Source organism: Oncorhynchus clarkii, chromosome 4 (assembly GCF_045791955.1).
Source record: "Oncorhynchus clarkii lewisi isolate Uvic-CL-2024 chromosome 4, UVic_Ocla_1.0, whole genome shotgun sequence".
NCBI lineage: Eukaryota > Metazoa > Chordata > Actinopteri > Salmoniformes > Salmonidae > Oncorhynchus > Oncorhynchus clarkii.
The window spans coordinates 56,926,765-56,943,047 of record NC_092150.1 but is presented as its reverse complement, the minus strand read 5'-3'; the positions used below and the strand labels follow the sequence as shown (position 1 = coordinate 56,943,047).

General features: G+C 42.7%; 1 protein-coding gene across 3 annotated transcripts in view; it reads left to right on the top strand.

Annotated features, from left to right (window-relative positions):
- Positions 1-16,002, top strand: part of LOC139406974 (dual specificity phosphatase 10) — a 34,171-nt gene extending 18,169 nt beyond the window's left edge. For 2 of the 3 annotated variants that reach the window (XM_071150194.1, XM_071150195.1), the window contains exons 3-4: positions 9,558-9,944; positions 11,713-16,002. In XM_071150194.1, the coding sequence (XP_071006295.1) occupies positions 9,558-9,944; positions 11,713-11,978 (653 nt within the window). In that variant the 3' untranslated portion in view covers positions 11,979-16,002. Of the gene's footprint in view, positions 1-9,557; positions 9,945-10,777; positions 10,957-11,712 lie in introns of all 3 variants that reach the window. The other variant, XM_071150196.1, reaches the window with a different exon arrangement.
- Positions 16,003-16,283: the final 281 nt, after the last annotated feature.

The following is a 16,283-nucleotide window of genomic DNA, read 5'->3' as shown; positions in this document are numbered from 1 at the left end:
CACCCCTAGTAATGGCATAACTAGGTTGTGGTGGTCACTATGATTTATTCAACTGTAGTAATGTTCAACGCCTTTAAGACTTGTGTGAAGAGACTCTCATTCCATTATTTACACTCAGAGTGAGTGTTTTTCTATTTCATTTTTTTATTTCACCTTTATTTAACCAGGTAGGCTAGTTGAGGACACGTTCTCATTTACAACTGCGACCTGGCCAAGATAAAGCAAAGCAGTGCGACACAAACAACAACACAGAGTTACACATGGAATAAACAAACATACAGTCAATAATACAATAGAAAAAGTCTATATACAGTGTGTGCAAATGAGGTAGGATAAGGGAGGTAAGGCAATAAATAGGCCATAGTGGTGAAATAATTACAATATAGCAATTAAACACTGGAGTGATAGATGTGCATAAGACGAGTGTGCAAGTAGAGATACTGGGGTGCAAAGGAGCTAAATCATTTGGTGACGAGTATGAAGCGAGGGCCAGCCAACGAGAGCGTACAGGTCGCAGTGGTGGGTAGTGTATGGGGCTTTGGTGACAAACTGGATGGCACTGTGGTAGACTGCATCCAATTTGTTGAGTCGAGTGTTGGAGGCTATTTTATAGATGACAAGGATCGGTAGGATGGTAAGTTTTACGAGGGTATGTTTGGCAGCTTGAGTGAAGGATGCTTTGTTGCATTATAGGAAGCCGATTCTAGATTTAATTTTGGATTGGAGATGCTTAATGTGAGTCTGGAAGGAGCGTTTACAGTCTAGTTGTCCACGTGTTGACAGAGTCGAAAGCTTTGGCCAGGTCGATGAATACGGCTGCACAGTAATGTCTCTTATCGATAGTCGTTATGATATCGTTTAGGACCTTGAGCGTGGCTGAGGTGCACCCATGACCAGCTCTGAAACCAGATTGCATAGCGGAGAAGGTACAGTGGGATTCGAAATGGTCAGTAATCTGTTTGTTAACTTGGCTTTCTGTCACGACTTCCGCCGAAGTTGGTCCTTCTCCTTGCTCGGGCGGCGTTCGACGGTCCACGTTATACCGGTCTTCTAGCCATTGCCGCTCCACCTTTAATTTTCCATTTGTTTTGTCTTGTTTTCCACACATCCTCTGTTCCCTCCATGTCTTTATTTGTACTCGTGATTTGTGGCAGCCGGTACTTTGTACTTGGTTTTTGTACTTTGTGCTGCCTCACTTGTTCTTTGGGCATTTGTTTCTGTGATGCGGTTGCATTCTGTTCTTACAATTGCCTCAGTACTCACTCATCTCTGCTCTCCTGCGCCTGATCTCCATTCACCAGCTACACCCACCGCATGAAATTTTCGAAGACCTTAGAAAGACAGGGTAGGATAGATATAGGTCTGTAGCAGTTTGGGTCTAGAGTGTCACCCCCTTTGAATAGGGGGATGACCGCGGCAGCTTTCCAATCTTTGGGAATCTCAGACGATACAAAAGAGAGGTTGAACAGGCTAGTAATAGGGGTTGCAATAATTTCTGCAGATCATTTTAGAAAGAGAGGGTCCAGATTGTCTAGCCCGGCTGATTTGTAGGGGTCCAGATTTTGCAGCTCTTTCAGAACATCAGCTATCTGGATTTGGTGAAGGAGAAATGGTGGGGGCTTGGGCGGGTTGCTGTGGAGGGTGCCAGGCAGTTGACCGAGGTAGGGGTAGCCAGGTGGAAAGCATGGCCAGCCATAGAGAAATGCTTGTTGAAATTCTCAATTGTAGTGGATTTATCAGTGGTAACAGTGTTTCCTAGCCTCAGAGCAGTGGGCAGCTGGGAGGAGGTGCTTTTATTCTCCATGGACTTTACAGTGTCCCAGAACTTTTTTGAGGTCGTACTACAGGATGCAAATTTCTGTTTGAAAAAGCTAGCCTTAGCTTTCCTAACTGCCTGTGTATATTTGTTCCTAACTTCCCCGAAAAGTTGCATATCATGGGGGCTATTCGATGCTAATGCAGAACTCCACAGGATGTTTTTGTGCTGGTCAAGTGCAGACAGGTCTGGAGTGAACCAAGGACTATATCTATTCCTAGTTCTACATTTTTTGAATGGAACATCCTTATTTAAGATGGTGAGGAAGGCACTTTTAAAGAATAACCAGGCATCCTCTACTGACGGGAGGAGGTCAATGTCATTCCAGGATACCCCGTCCAGGTCAGTTAGAAAGGCCTGCTCACAGAAGTGTTTCAGAGAGCGTTTGACAGTGATGAGGGGTGGTCGTTTGATTTCAGACCCATTCCGGATGGAGGCAATGAGGCAGTGATCGCTGAGATCTTGATTGAAAACAGCAGAGGTGTATTTGGAGGGCGAGTTAGTTAGGATGACATCTATGAGGGTGCCCATGTTTACAGATTTGGGGTTGTACGTGGTAGGTTCATTGATAATTTGTGTGAGATCATCAAGCTTAGATTGTAGGATGGCAGGGGTGTTAAGCATGTCCCAGTTTAGGTCACCTAGAAGCACGAGCTCAGAAGATAGATGGGGGGGCAATCAATTCATACATGGTGTCGAGGGCACAGCTGTGAGCAGAGGGTGGTCTCTAGCAAGCGCCAACGGTGAGAGACTTGTTTCTGGAAAAAATAGCATTTCTAGAAATAGACGCTCAAATTGTTTGGATACAGACCTGGATAGTAAGACAGAACTCTGCAGGCTATCTTTGCAGTGGATTGCACCTCCGCCCCCTTTGGCAGTTCTATCTTGTCGGAAAATGTTATAGTTAGGAATGGAGATTTCAGGGTTTTTGGTGGTCTTCCTAAGCCAGGATTCAGACAAGGCTATGACATACGGGTTGGCAGAGTGTGTAAAAGCAGTGAATAAAACAAAACTTAGAGAGGAGTCTTCTAATGTTGACATGCATGAAACCAAGGCTTTTACAGTTACAGAAGTCAACAAATGAGAGCGCCTTTTGGAATGGGAGTGGAGCTAGGCACTGCAGGGCCTGGATTAACCTCTACATCACCAGAGGAAAAGAGGAGGAGTAGGATAAGGGTGTGGCTAAAGGCTATAAGAACTGGTCGTCTAGTACGTTCGGAACAGAGAGTAAAAGGAGCAGGTTTCTGGGAATGGTAGAATAGATTCAAGACATAATGTACAGACAGGTATGGTAGGATGTGAATACAGTGGAGGTAAACCTATGCATTGAGTGACGATGAGAGAGATATTGTCTCTAGAAACAATTTAAACCACGTGAGGTCACCGCATGTGTGGGTGGTGGAACTAAAGTAGAGGTCAACCGATTAATCGGAATGGCCGATTAATTAGGGCCGATTTCAAGTGAATCTTTTTTTTAACTAGGCAAGTCAGTCATTCATATTTTTAATGATGGCCTAGGAACTGTGGGTTAACTGCCTCGTTCAGGGGCAGAAATACAGATTTTCACCATGTCAGCTCGGGGATCTAATCTTACAGTTAACTAGTCCAACGCAATAACGACCTGCCTCTCTCTCGTTGCACTCCACAAGGAGACTGCCTGTTACGCGAATGCAGTAAGCCAAGGTAAGCTGCTAGCTAGCATTAAACTTATCTTATGAAAAAAATCAATCAATCATAATCACTAGTTAACTACACATGGTTGATGATATTACTAGATATTATCTAGCGTGTCCTGCGTTACATATAATCTGATTGAGCATACAAGCATACACGTTTCTAAGTATCTGACTGAGCGGTGTCAGGCTTGTAAACATGAATTCAAACAGCACTTTCGTGCGTTTTGCCAGCAGCTCTTCGTTGTGCGTCAAGCATTGCGCTGTTTATGACTTCAAGCCTATCAACTCCCGAGATTAGGCTGGTGTAGCTGATGTGAAATGGCTAGCTAGTTAGCGGGGTGCGCGCTAATAGCGTTTCAAACGTCACTCGCTCTGAGCCTGTCGTTGTTTCCCTTGCTCTGCATGGGTAACGCTGCTTCGAGGGTGGCTTTTGTCATTGTGTTCCTGGTTCGAGCCCAGGGAGGAGCGAGGAGAGGGACGGAAGCTATACTGTTACACTGGCAATACTAAAGTGCCTATAAGAACATCCAAGAGTCAAAGGTTAATGAAATACAAATGGTATAGAGCAGGGGTGTCAAAGTCAAATGGACGGAGGGCCAAATAAAAAAATCAGCTACAAGACGAGGGCCGGACTGTTCGAATGTTCATTGAAAAATTTTTAAATGACGCATATAGTCTAGTGAACCTAATTGAACCTACTGAAAACCTAACAAATATATTACAATATGATCAGATAAATAAAGCAATATTTTCTTATGGCTCTGTCAGTAATCTTTAATTTTCAACAGACACAAAAGACAAATTTCCTTTATATAAATATCCCCATAACATGAACATTAAATGAAAGAAACCGGTATTCAAGGCACCATCAGTAGACTATATTTTCTATTTTAGCAAAAGTGGGCTAAATTTACTTCAAAGAAAAAACAATAATAGCAATTTTCTATCATCCACTCAACTGAAATATTTTTAAAATATAATTGGATTGAAATACAAAAAAATAAAGTGCAAAAATCTATTAATCAAAAACAACACTTTGTTTAAGGAGAAGTAACATGCAGTGAAAACAAATATTAAATTTTAACTTTTAAACTTGAACTGAGTAAAAACTCTAAATATGTGATTGCACAGTAATGTTCACTTGTTTGAGGTTGAGGGTGATACTTGGTGGTGTCCCATCTTTTCCACAAGTTCATCAATGTTCGGGGTAAGGCTCTGAGCTGAAGAAATCCTCAGAATTGAGTGGAGGTGTTCAGCAGTAAGTCGACTTCTGTGTGATGTTTTGTTCAGGTTCATCAAAGAAAACAGTTGTTCACACAGGTATGTGCTGCCAAACATAGACAACGTTTGAGCAGCCTGGATGCGCAGCTGGGGCATTGTGCCGGGGAGGAAACGGGCGAACTCCGCAGCACCCACTGCCGCATATTTTGCCCTCAGTGCATCATTGCATTGGAGGTCAATCAACTCCATTTGGAGGTTTGGTGGTGAGCTTTCCACGTCAACAGCAAATGGGTTACCGAGCAGTTCCAACCTGCTTTTTTGTGCTTCAAAGTCAGCAAATCGGCGTCGAAAGTCAGCGGCAAGCATACCTATTTTATCAGCCAACTGTGTGCTCGGGAACGCACTGGTAGAGAGCTTCTCTTTCATGGTCTGGCAGCTGGGAAAGTGGCTCAAATTTTCTTTCCGCATCTGCGTCTCCCACAGAGTCAGTTTGGTTTTAAATGCCTTCACTGTACTGTACATATCAGAGATGACACGATCCCGACCCTGCAGCTGCAAGTTTATTGCATTCAGATGACTCGTAATGTCACACAGAAAAGCCATTTCACACAGAAACATTTCGTCTCGGAGTTGTGTTGTGTCTTTCCCTTTGCTGTCCAAGAACAGACAAATCTCCTCACGAAGCTCGAAACATCTTTGAAGCACCTTTCCCTGGCTTAGCCATCGCACCTCTGTGTGATAAGGCAAATCACCATGCTCCGTTTCTAACTCCGTCAGAAATGCCTTGAACTGGCGGTGATTCAAACCTTTGGCTCTGATAAAGTTAACTGTGCGCGTGATGATGCTCATTACATGCTCCATTTTCAAGGCTTTACCGCACAACGCTTCCTGGTGTATGATACAATGATAAGCTGTCAGCTCACCTGTCGCGTTTTCCTCTTGCATCTTTTCCCGTATCTTCGCCACCAGTCCGCTCCTGTGTCCACACATCGCAGGTGCTCCGTCGGTTGTCAAACCCACGAGTTTTTCCCAAGGCAGCTCCATCTCATTTACACATCTTGACACCTCTTCATACAAATCATGCCCCGTAGTTGTGCCATGCATAGGACGTAAAGCCAAAAACTCCTCTGTCACGCTTAGGTTGGAGTCCACTCCGCGGATGAAAATTGACAACTGGGCAATGTCAGAAATGTCGGTGCTCTCATCCACAGCCAAGGAATATGCAATAAAATCTTTTCCCTTTTTCACAAGCTGCTCTTTTAGATTGATGGACAACTGGTCTACTCTCTCGGCAATGGTGTTTCTGCTCAGACTCACATTTAAAAAGAGTTGCCTTTTTTCTGGGCAAACTTTAATCATGCAGTTTTTGATGAAATCCCCCTCCGTAAATGGCCGGGCTGATTTAGCGATCTCTTCTGCCAAAATAAAACTGGCCTTGACAGTTGCGTCCGCGTGTGTGTCCGCGTGTTTCGTTTCATAATGTCGTCTCAGATTATACTCTTTCAGTACCGCCACACTTTCTCCACACAGAAGACACACAGGTTTTCCAGCTACCTTCGTGAACATATACTCCGACTCCCACCTTGTTTGAAACCCCCGGTTCTCAGTATCCACCTTCCGTTTTGCCATTTTTGATGGGTATCTGAAAGTTAATTTTACTGTGATGCTGACGACTGCTGTGCCAATAAATATTGAAATGAAGCAGCCTACTGCTCGGTGCGTCACCTTTGCATTGTGGGAAATGTAGTATTGGTGCGTGTAAAAGATCTGCGGGCTGCCGGCTTGCTGCGGGCCGGTTCTAATAATAAATCAAGATCATCCCAGGGGCCGTAAAAAACCTTCTTGCGGGCCGGATGTGGCCCGCGGGCCTTGACTCTGACATATGTGGTATAGAGGGACTACAACCTAAAACTTCTTACCTGGGAATATTGAAGACTCATGTTAAAAGGAACCACCAGCTTTTATATGTTCTCATGTTCTGAGCAAGAAACTTAAACGTTAGCTTTCTTACATAGCACATATTGCACTTTTACTTTCTTCTCCAACACTTTGTTTTTGCATTATTTAAACCAAATTGAACATGTTTCATTATTTATTTGAGGCTAAATTGAACTTATTGATGTTTTATATTAAGTTAAAATAAGTGTTCCTTCAGTATTGTTGTAATTGTCATTATTACAAAAAAAAAAAAATTAATAGTACGATTAATCGGTATCGGCTTTTTTGGTCCTCCAATAATCTGTATCGGTGTTGAAAAATCATAATCGGTCGACCTCTAAACTAAAGGGTTAGCTAAGGCATATTGAGCAGGGCTAGAGGCTCTACGGTGAAACAAGGCAATAATCACTAACCAAAACAGCGATGGACAAGGCATATTGACATTAGGGAGAGGCATGCGTAGCCAAGTGATCATAGGGGTCCAGTGAGTAGCTCAGCGGGCTGAAGACACGGCGGTTCAGACAGCTAGCAGCCGGGGCTAGCAGCTAGTTAGCAGTAGGGCCTTAGAGGGACGTCGCAATGGAAGAAGTCTGTTGTAGCCCCCTCGTGCTGTTACGTCGGCAGACCAGTCGTGATGGATCAGCAGAGCTCCGTGTGGTAAAAGGGTCCATGCCAATTGGCAAAATAGGTATAGTGGCCAAAGAATTTGTCCTATGGGCCTCTTCAGCTAACAGTCCGATATGCTCTAGACAGTTAGCGGGCCGTGGCTAGCAGGCTAGCAGAATGGGCATTCTGAGGACGTCGCGACGTAGGAGCCAGTGGAAAAAACACCTCGGGCAGTTTACATCGGTAGTCCAGTCATGATGGATGGGCGTGGCTCTGTGTCGGCACTAACAGGGGTCCAGGCCAAATGGCAAAATAGGTATTGTAGCCCAAGGAGTGGCTGATGGACCTCTTTGGCTAGCCGGGAGATGGGCCTAGCAAAGGCTAGCTCCAGGCTAATTGGTTCTTGCTTCGGGACAGAGACGTTAGCCAGGAGTGGCCACTCGGATAGCAGCTAGCTAGGTGCGATGATCCAGGTGAAAAGGTTCAGAGCTTGCAGTAGGAATCCGTAGATATGGAGAAAAATAAATCAGATTTGCTGTGGTCTGAGTCGCGCTGTGCATACTGATAAGAGTTGTCCGGGCTATAGGTTTGCTGATGACCGCTAGCAGTGGCTAGCTGACTACTAGCTAGTAACTAGTTGGGGCTTCTGTTGGGGGTTCCGGTTCAAAAGTAAAGAAAATAGCAGATCCGTACCACATTGGGTGAGGCGGATTGCAGGAGAGTATGTTGAAGTTGAGGTTAATAAAAAAAAAGTAAAATAAATATGTGAAGAAAAAAATATATAAAGGTATATACACAGGACACGACAAGACGAGGACAAAGACGTCTGACTGCTACGCCATCTTGGAATACTTGCGTGAGAGAGTGATGAAAAAGCGTTACTTTAGAAACATAGCAGTTTAATATGTTTGTTTAGTGTGGCCCTATCAGTTAGACTCATTTTATGACCCTCTTATGATAGACAACATCCTCCCTAGTTGAAAGTTGATAGGAGATCCTTACCTGCCCCATTTCTATGGCGAAGCCGGTGAGGCCATACCTTGAACTCACTTAGCATGATGTTAGATTTTGTTAACTGACACTGATACTCTGTGTCAGGCCCCCATGCCGATGGCGTCATGCCCTATGTGTGTTAACGTTATGTTAACGTTGTGTCAACATTGTGTCAACGTTACACAGTGTTATTTGAAGGAGTGCAGATGTCCAGAAAGACAAATGTTCAACATTTATTATCCTTATTTGGCCATCATCTTTGGCTCTGAGGAGAGTGATGACAGCTATTTTTCAGAGGTAAAAAAGGGAATGCTGTGTGGATTGCCTTGGGGCCATGTTTTATGTTTCTTTCACTCTCTAAATGATCAAGGAAATAGGACGTTACCTCCAGGACCGTAGGTGATTGAGAGACAGAAACAAATGAAGTGCAAAGCCTTCCCTTCAAACTGTTGTGATATCCAATTCAAACACATTATATGGTTTGAATGGTTGGGTTAGTTGGGGGATTGGAGTGCCCCAGTGTTCGACTTCAGGCTATAGAAGTGTACGTTATGATAATTTGGTCACCTATTTTGCCACCCTATCAGATTGATATGAAAAACTACACTTTTCAAAGTAGAACGAGGAGCGATGGGCCAGAAAGAAAGAAGAACAACTGAATAATAGGTAGATACATCAATTGAACTCTAAGAATATTTTGAAGATAAATACACAACACATAGGATGAGAGGATGAGAGTACTAAAAACAAAATATACTAATGGTCAATAGGGAATTGTCAATGTAAATAGGAGTTGGTTTTCAGTTCAACAGCTGTTTAGAATCTGTGGAATGTCACTCCTGAACTCAGAGCTACGTGTGCTACGTTCTGTGCATTGAGTCGGGAGCAGGATAGTTGTTATTCGGCCATTGGCCCAGTTGTACTGCAAGGACTTCTGATTGGTCAACCCCAGGCTAGGGTGGGGGGTTATAAATGGCGTCCTGTTCCTTTGTTCTGTGGAGAAAAGCTGAGGAGACTGAACATCTACCTCCCAACATAACATCTATGATTTGTCCTTCTCAAATAAACCTATTTTTCTCTTATTAAAGAATAACATCAACTGCTAACAATATGGACATGGATTGTTTTTGATAGTTTAATACAGTAATAATTCCCTCCAATAGACACGTAGCAGACGTGTTCCTGTCAGACAGTAGTAACCTGCCATTGACATAAAGGATTATACCTGCAGGCGTTAAGTTTATTGTCACATTTAAGTGTATTTATGTTTCGCTAACTCATCCTGTTGTTGTCTGTTGTTTACCCAGGGGGCCTCAGCTCCTTTAGACAGAACCACCAGAGCCTGTGTGACCACTCCCTCCACCTCCACGAGAGCCTGGACGCCAGCATGGGCGTCAGTGGGGCCTCCGGCCACATGGGGGTGCTACCTCACTCCATGTCCCTGCCCTCCACGCCGGACATCGAGAATGCCGACCTGACGCCAATTCTGCCCTTCCTCTACTTGGGCAATGAGCACGATGCGCAGGACGCCCACAGGCTGCAGCGCTACAACATCAGCTTCGTGCTTAACGTTACCACCCACCTGCCGCTCTACCATTACGATACGGGTCTCTTCAGCTACAAGCGGTTGCCCGCAACTGACAGCAACAAGCAGAACCTGCGCCAGTACTTTGAGGAGGCATTTGAATTCATCGGTAAGACATTTTTCCAAGTTTAGTCAGTGCATGGCGGCTTGGCCCACATGAAAAAGTACTATATTGTGTGCAATGGTAGGAATACTATAGTATTCACTGTACTGTTTTTGCTGACTTTACTGTAGTATACTGTAGTATTTATAGTTTGCTATAGTATAAATACTGTAGTATTTTTTTGGGGTATATACTATAGTCATTACTGTCGTGTTTTTGCGGACTGAAGTATACTGTAATGTCTTTATACTTTAGGATTTACTGTAGTGTTTTTGGGGACATTACTGTCATATTTACTAAAGACAGACAGACAGACAGACAGACAGACAGACAGGCAGGCAGGCAGGCAGGCAGGCAGGAAGGCAGGACTGGGTTCTGAACAGAGAGTTTAGTGCTCCTGCTCTTTTCTATGACCTGTAGGGAACACAGTATATGGTCTATATTTGGCATGTAGGTTTTTCACTTACAGGTAGCACAAATTGGGATATGGGGGAGGGGAATGGGAAAGGTATATGCAAATTCAATACTGTAGCATTTACTATAGTAAAACATATATTACGTTTTTGCAGACATTTCTGTTGTATTTACTACAGTGTTTTTTTGTGTGGATAATACTGTAGTATTCTATACTATACTACAAAATTCTATACTAAGTACTACACATAATTGAGGGATACTAATGTATAGTATTCTAAAGTATGCTATAGTTTACTGTAGTATTCTATAGTAAACTGTAGTATTTCTTATTTGGGTGGGTGCACAGTAGAAGTGTACACTGAGTGTACAACTCATTTAGGAACACCTTCCTAATATTTAGTTGTACCGCCTTTTGCCCTCAGAACAGCCTCAATACTTTGGGGCATGGACTCTTCAAGGCGTCAAAAGCGTTCCAGAGGAAGGCTGGCCCATGTTCACTCCAATGCTTCCCACAGTTGTGTCAAGTTGGATGGATGTCCTTTGGGTGGTGGACAATTGTTGATTCACACGGGAAACTGTTGAGCGTGAAAAACCCAGCAAGGTTGCAGTTCTTGACACACTCAAACCTGGCACCTACTACCATACCCCGTTCAAAGGCACTTCAATATTTTTTCTTGCCCATTCACCCTCACAATCCATGTCTCAGTTTTCTCAAGGCTTAAAAATCCTTCTTTAACCTGTCTCCTCCCCTTCATCTACACTGATTGAAGTGGATTTAACAAGTGACATCAATAAGGGATCATAGCTTTCACCTGGATTCACCTGGTCAGTCTATGTCATGGAAAGAGCATAACGCATTGTAGATTCAGTGAATAGGGCAGAGCACTGCAGGGGTTGCAGTTGGTGGCAGTGGTGGGATCTCATTGAATCGATTCAGTTGTATTATTTATTTTCAGGCCACATTATGATTGGAGTTAGTCAGTGATTTAGCTTGGTTGATACATATTCAAATGGCTTGCTTGTATCGATCAGAGGCTGTGTAGGTTGTTGGACTTTTGAAATTATGGATTTGTTAGCTCTACAGTTAGTATAACGTATGCACAGTGTAGGTTTTGAGTGAGCGGACTGCAGGGTAAAATATGACACATTAGTTACATAACTAAAACATTAATGTGATGTTGTCTAAGTCTATTTTGTACTACTGCATGTTTTATGTTGCTATGATGAGTTCTATTCTAAAGAGACTAAAATGATTATCTGTTTCTGTTGAAGTCTATTTTGTACAATGTTTCAAATGCCTTAGCACTAAAACGCTCCTAAAACTCTCCTAAAATGCTCCTCTCTTTCCTTTCTTCAGAGGAAGCACAGCAAGCAGGGATGGGCCTCTTGATCCACTGCCAGGCGGGTGTGTCTCGCTCGGCCACCATTGTCATCGCCTACCTGATGAAGCACACCTGGATGACCATGACAGACGCCTACAAGTTCGTCAAGACTCGGCGGCCCATCATTTCACCCAACCTTAACTTCATGGGCCAGCTGCTTGAGTTCGAGGAGGACTTGAACAACGGTGTCACGCCGCGCATCCTCACGCCAAAGCTCATTGGGGTGGAGACCATGGTTTAAGGAGGACACCTGCCATTCCTGCTTTAGGAGGACATCCAACAGGCTACTCTTAAAGGCTGATTCTGAGAGAGAAATCTTTATTTCAGAATCTCCTAATCATGCTCTTTTGGGACTGTCACAGGAGTGCCAAAGTTCTTGAGATGAGATACGCCAAAAATCCCAGCTGTTCTGAACTGGCCGGCTTCCCGGAGGAACAGCAGTGTTGGGGAGAGAAAACGGTCAGTGGGAAGCTGTCTGTGCATGACAACGGAGGAGAAAAAACATGGAAGGAAAGGAAAATAGATGAACTATTTTGAGAGAAAAAAACACCATGTTCTGTGGGGACTGAGCAATTTAGTAGTTATAGAAACTGAACTCTTCAGGCTCACACTGTGCTGTGGCTCATGGTTAATGTTGCAGGCAGGCTGGGAACGAGCTGGCCGAGGCGGTGCCTGTCAGAAAAGATGAAGACTTGTTTGGTGTGTTGATGTTCTTGTTCTATTTTTATACAGGAGTTTATGGGAGTGACCATGACAAGCCCAAAGTGGCTTACTGTGCAATAATTTCTGAGTGGACTGCGCCTGAGAGCTTGATATTATGTGTATATATGGGTATTCAATGACGATTAAACATTTCCAGCTCGCCGCTGATTTGACATTAAGTACCTTTTTTTATTTTTTATTGTTGTTGTTCTCAATTCCGTATTTTTTGGCACATACAATTGAGCTGTTACGTTTGGCACAAATTAGATTGTCTGTGTTTTTTGTTTTCCAACTGTGTTTTTCCATTGCCCATCACCATCAACCATACCATTTGTTTTTAGTAATACATTTACTGCCATAAAGAGCTTCGTACCACAAGTTTACTGAAAGCAGATATATTGCTCCTCAAACAAAATGGTGGTAATCCTGTTTTAAGTATTACTTCAGTTGTAAAGTAGATTTGAGGACTATTCTGTGTTTCCTTTTAAATAATTTACCCTCACTTCTAACCTGTCCCTCTTTTAATGTAGTGTCTATCCTCTCCAGATATATTTTGGTATAGTTGCCCTTATAGAGTATTTACTACATTACAAAGTAACACAGTTCTGAGATGACCTTGAATTGGGCCTCTGGCATCAAACGAGACATTGTATCAAGGGTCATTGTTAAAAGTCAGACCTGTCGTAGAAGGAAGGTACTGTAACCCCTTTCTAATATTTTGAAACCTCCCAGTCCTGCCTCTAAGCTAAGCTAACGGGGAGCTCTTGTTCTGCCACTTCGTTTAACACCAAGCTCAGTACTTGTGCCTCTATCTATGCCTTAACTAACACCTATCTTTTCTCCACTGGATCTTTTTGCGGCACTGTATAGTACAGGCCATCATCGCATGCAGACAGAAGCAGCCGAGCAGGCTGGGGTCGACTACACGGCCTGCGGATGCAAACCAAACCTTCAGCAGCAGCAGTCAACTCTGTGATACATTCAAAAGGATATTAAGGCAGTTTGCACACAGTTTCACTCCAAAGAGCCTGTCACAGAATTTGTTTTAAAACCAAATTTCACTAATGGACTCTGTGCTGCTTTGGTTTTTAAGGCACTTTGGGCTATTTAGATAATGTGTATTTTAAAATGACTATGATCTGGTGCTGAATCTGATATTTGAAAGGAGAATTGAGATCCTGACCAACTTATAGTCTAGGCCTCTTCCACACAGGCTGTGCTGAAGCAAAAAAGTCTGTTATGATGGCTGTGTGTGTGACTCCGCGCTGAGCTTTTGAATCTCATCAAAGACGAGTCACTGAAATGTTTCCTCGCATAATGCATGCTGTTTCAAACAAGGTGATGTGCAGCCACTTAGCTGCTAATTATGTTGATGCTCAGTTTTGGCCCTAACTAGCGTTAGCATTAGGGTTAGCGCGACAACTCAAACAATGGTAGACAATGGTAGATACAACGAAAGACAAAATAGGGTCGTAATTCAATAGGGCATGCAATGCTTAAAAAATTTCACAACAGAAAATGGAAATTTGAGTTTTCATTGGATAAGGGGGTCCGGCCCGCAAGGGGGCCCACAATTGGGCGGGATAACTCAATATGCTTTAAAATGACTAAAACCAAATCAAAACTGTGGAAATTAGAATGGACCTACATTTATATAGTTTCTTGACTGTATCCAGCTCGCTAATATTCACGTAAATTAAAGATAGACATCAGGGAGTATCGAAAATTCGAAAAACGATGGATAGATTCAAATTTTGGATAGATGCACATTTAGATGCAAATTTTTACGCCGTGGAAATAAAACACCTTTTCAGTGCGGCACTCCGGATCTCGTTGAAGACCGCCCGGGGCATTTTTTTGGGACACCCCTGATTTAGTGCTTGATGAATATACGACCCAGAAACAAAAACAAAACATGGAGTCATATACTAGTGTCTGAATAAATTAGGAAAAGTATACTTAAATATGCTTTGCACGCGCAATCATAATATTTGTGTTGCAGTGTCCTTGGGGTTTGAACTGAAGTTTCTTTGCATATAGGTTATATACATACTGTTGCTACTGCTGCACCCAAAACCTCATGATTATTCATCGGATAGTCCACTCAAGAAAACATTTGAGAGTTTAGGGAGACTACAAGTCAAATTAAGCAAATTGAGGTGTTCTTTAGGAGTGTTCTTTCTTATGTATTGGGGTAATAAATTATATATTTTTTAATTCTCATCTATTCTTCCTGTCTTCAGTTGCTATTATCATTTACAGTACATTGGTGTATATTGGTGCTATACAAACACTGTACGTGGATATGACTGGTCTTCAAAAGTTTACCATACGTTTGTAGCTTGTACATTTACAGTATATGAAATGATAACCATCTGCAAAAGAAGTACACATCTGAACCAATTAAGTAAAAAATATAAACCCCCATTTCTCTTCCACTGGTTCCTAAACCTGTTCCCTATTTGCTTTTCATTTGTAATTACAGTGTGGTATTTGATTGATACATGTTACTGTTGTACATTCTTCTTCTATGGTTGGAAAACAAAGCATGTGTGTTGAGTGTCCCCGGTCGGTTCATGAGAGACGCTCATAACTCTCTACTGTCTTTCCAATGATGCTCTCTCACTGTGGATGTCGAGCTTTTATGCCTCGTTCCAAATGGCACCCAATATCAGCGATTTGGGGGATTTTAGTTTCTTGTTAAAAAAAGACTGTAAAATGACCAGGGTGGGTTTACTTTAGGACATGTATTCCCACAAATAGAAAAATCATATCGCAATGTAATCAATATATTAAATTATTGTTATTTTCAAAATGCAATCTCTTTTTGGGTTTAGCTGTGGTCAATTTGCAGTTTACAAATTATTCAAATTATGTTCCGGCCCCCCTCTGAGGAAAATCAGCCCGCGGCTGAATATATTTGCCTACCCATGCCCTCCATAGTGCACTTATTTTGATTAGACTTGTCGAAAGTAGTGCATTAAATAGGGAGTAGGGTGCCATTTGGGAGGCAACTTTTGTGTCTCTCGCCAAGGCGGTTTTGAGTGACAGCTCCTTGAAAGGGATTCCGGTGTATGGCTTTTATTTGGAAAGACACCTCTGTATTAGAACCATTTAAAACTGTCATATTTGATTTGGGACTGTTTATGGCTAGACCTGTTTGAGTTTCTGCTTTGGGCTCGGAGACTCTGGGGAGAACAGGGGGGTCAGTATACAAGTGTATGTACTTTAACAGTGAGTGTGTGTCTATAGTTCCGCAGTTAAAGCATATACTCTATATTCACAACTTTTCTATGCATAAATTTATATCCATTACTATTTTTGCACTGACCTATGGATGGACAGCTGGATTTTATTTTTTCACAAAGGGTGCTATTATAATGGAGGCCTTCTCCCGGACAACACCTTTTTGCATGACCTGCTTAATATTACCCCCTATGACGGATCTATGACTATGAACCTCTCTTCCTCTCTATTCTTAAACAGTTGTGGTTTAAGCACTGTAATTTTGTAATCCCTTCCCTACTTGTAAGGTTTAAAATAAACCGAGGCTAAAAGTTTTATCTGGGGTTGCGTGTGTTTTTGCGTTTGTAAAAATGTGTTCTCTTCCTTTTGAATCCATTTCCTGGTTGCATTGACTGTAAGCACACACATTTTGGGTAAATATTTTATTGTTATGTACATTATAACCCAGCAACAACAATAACAACAACAGTTTCACCACAGTGTAACACTACCACACAGTCCATAAAGAGTGGCACTATTCCCAGTTATCCCGGCCTGCTGAAATGCGAATAGCCACGTCGCCGCTGCACCGAAACAGAGTTGTGAATTATTTGCACTC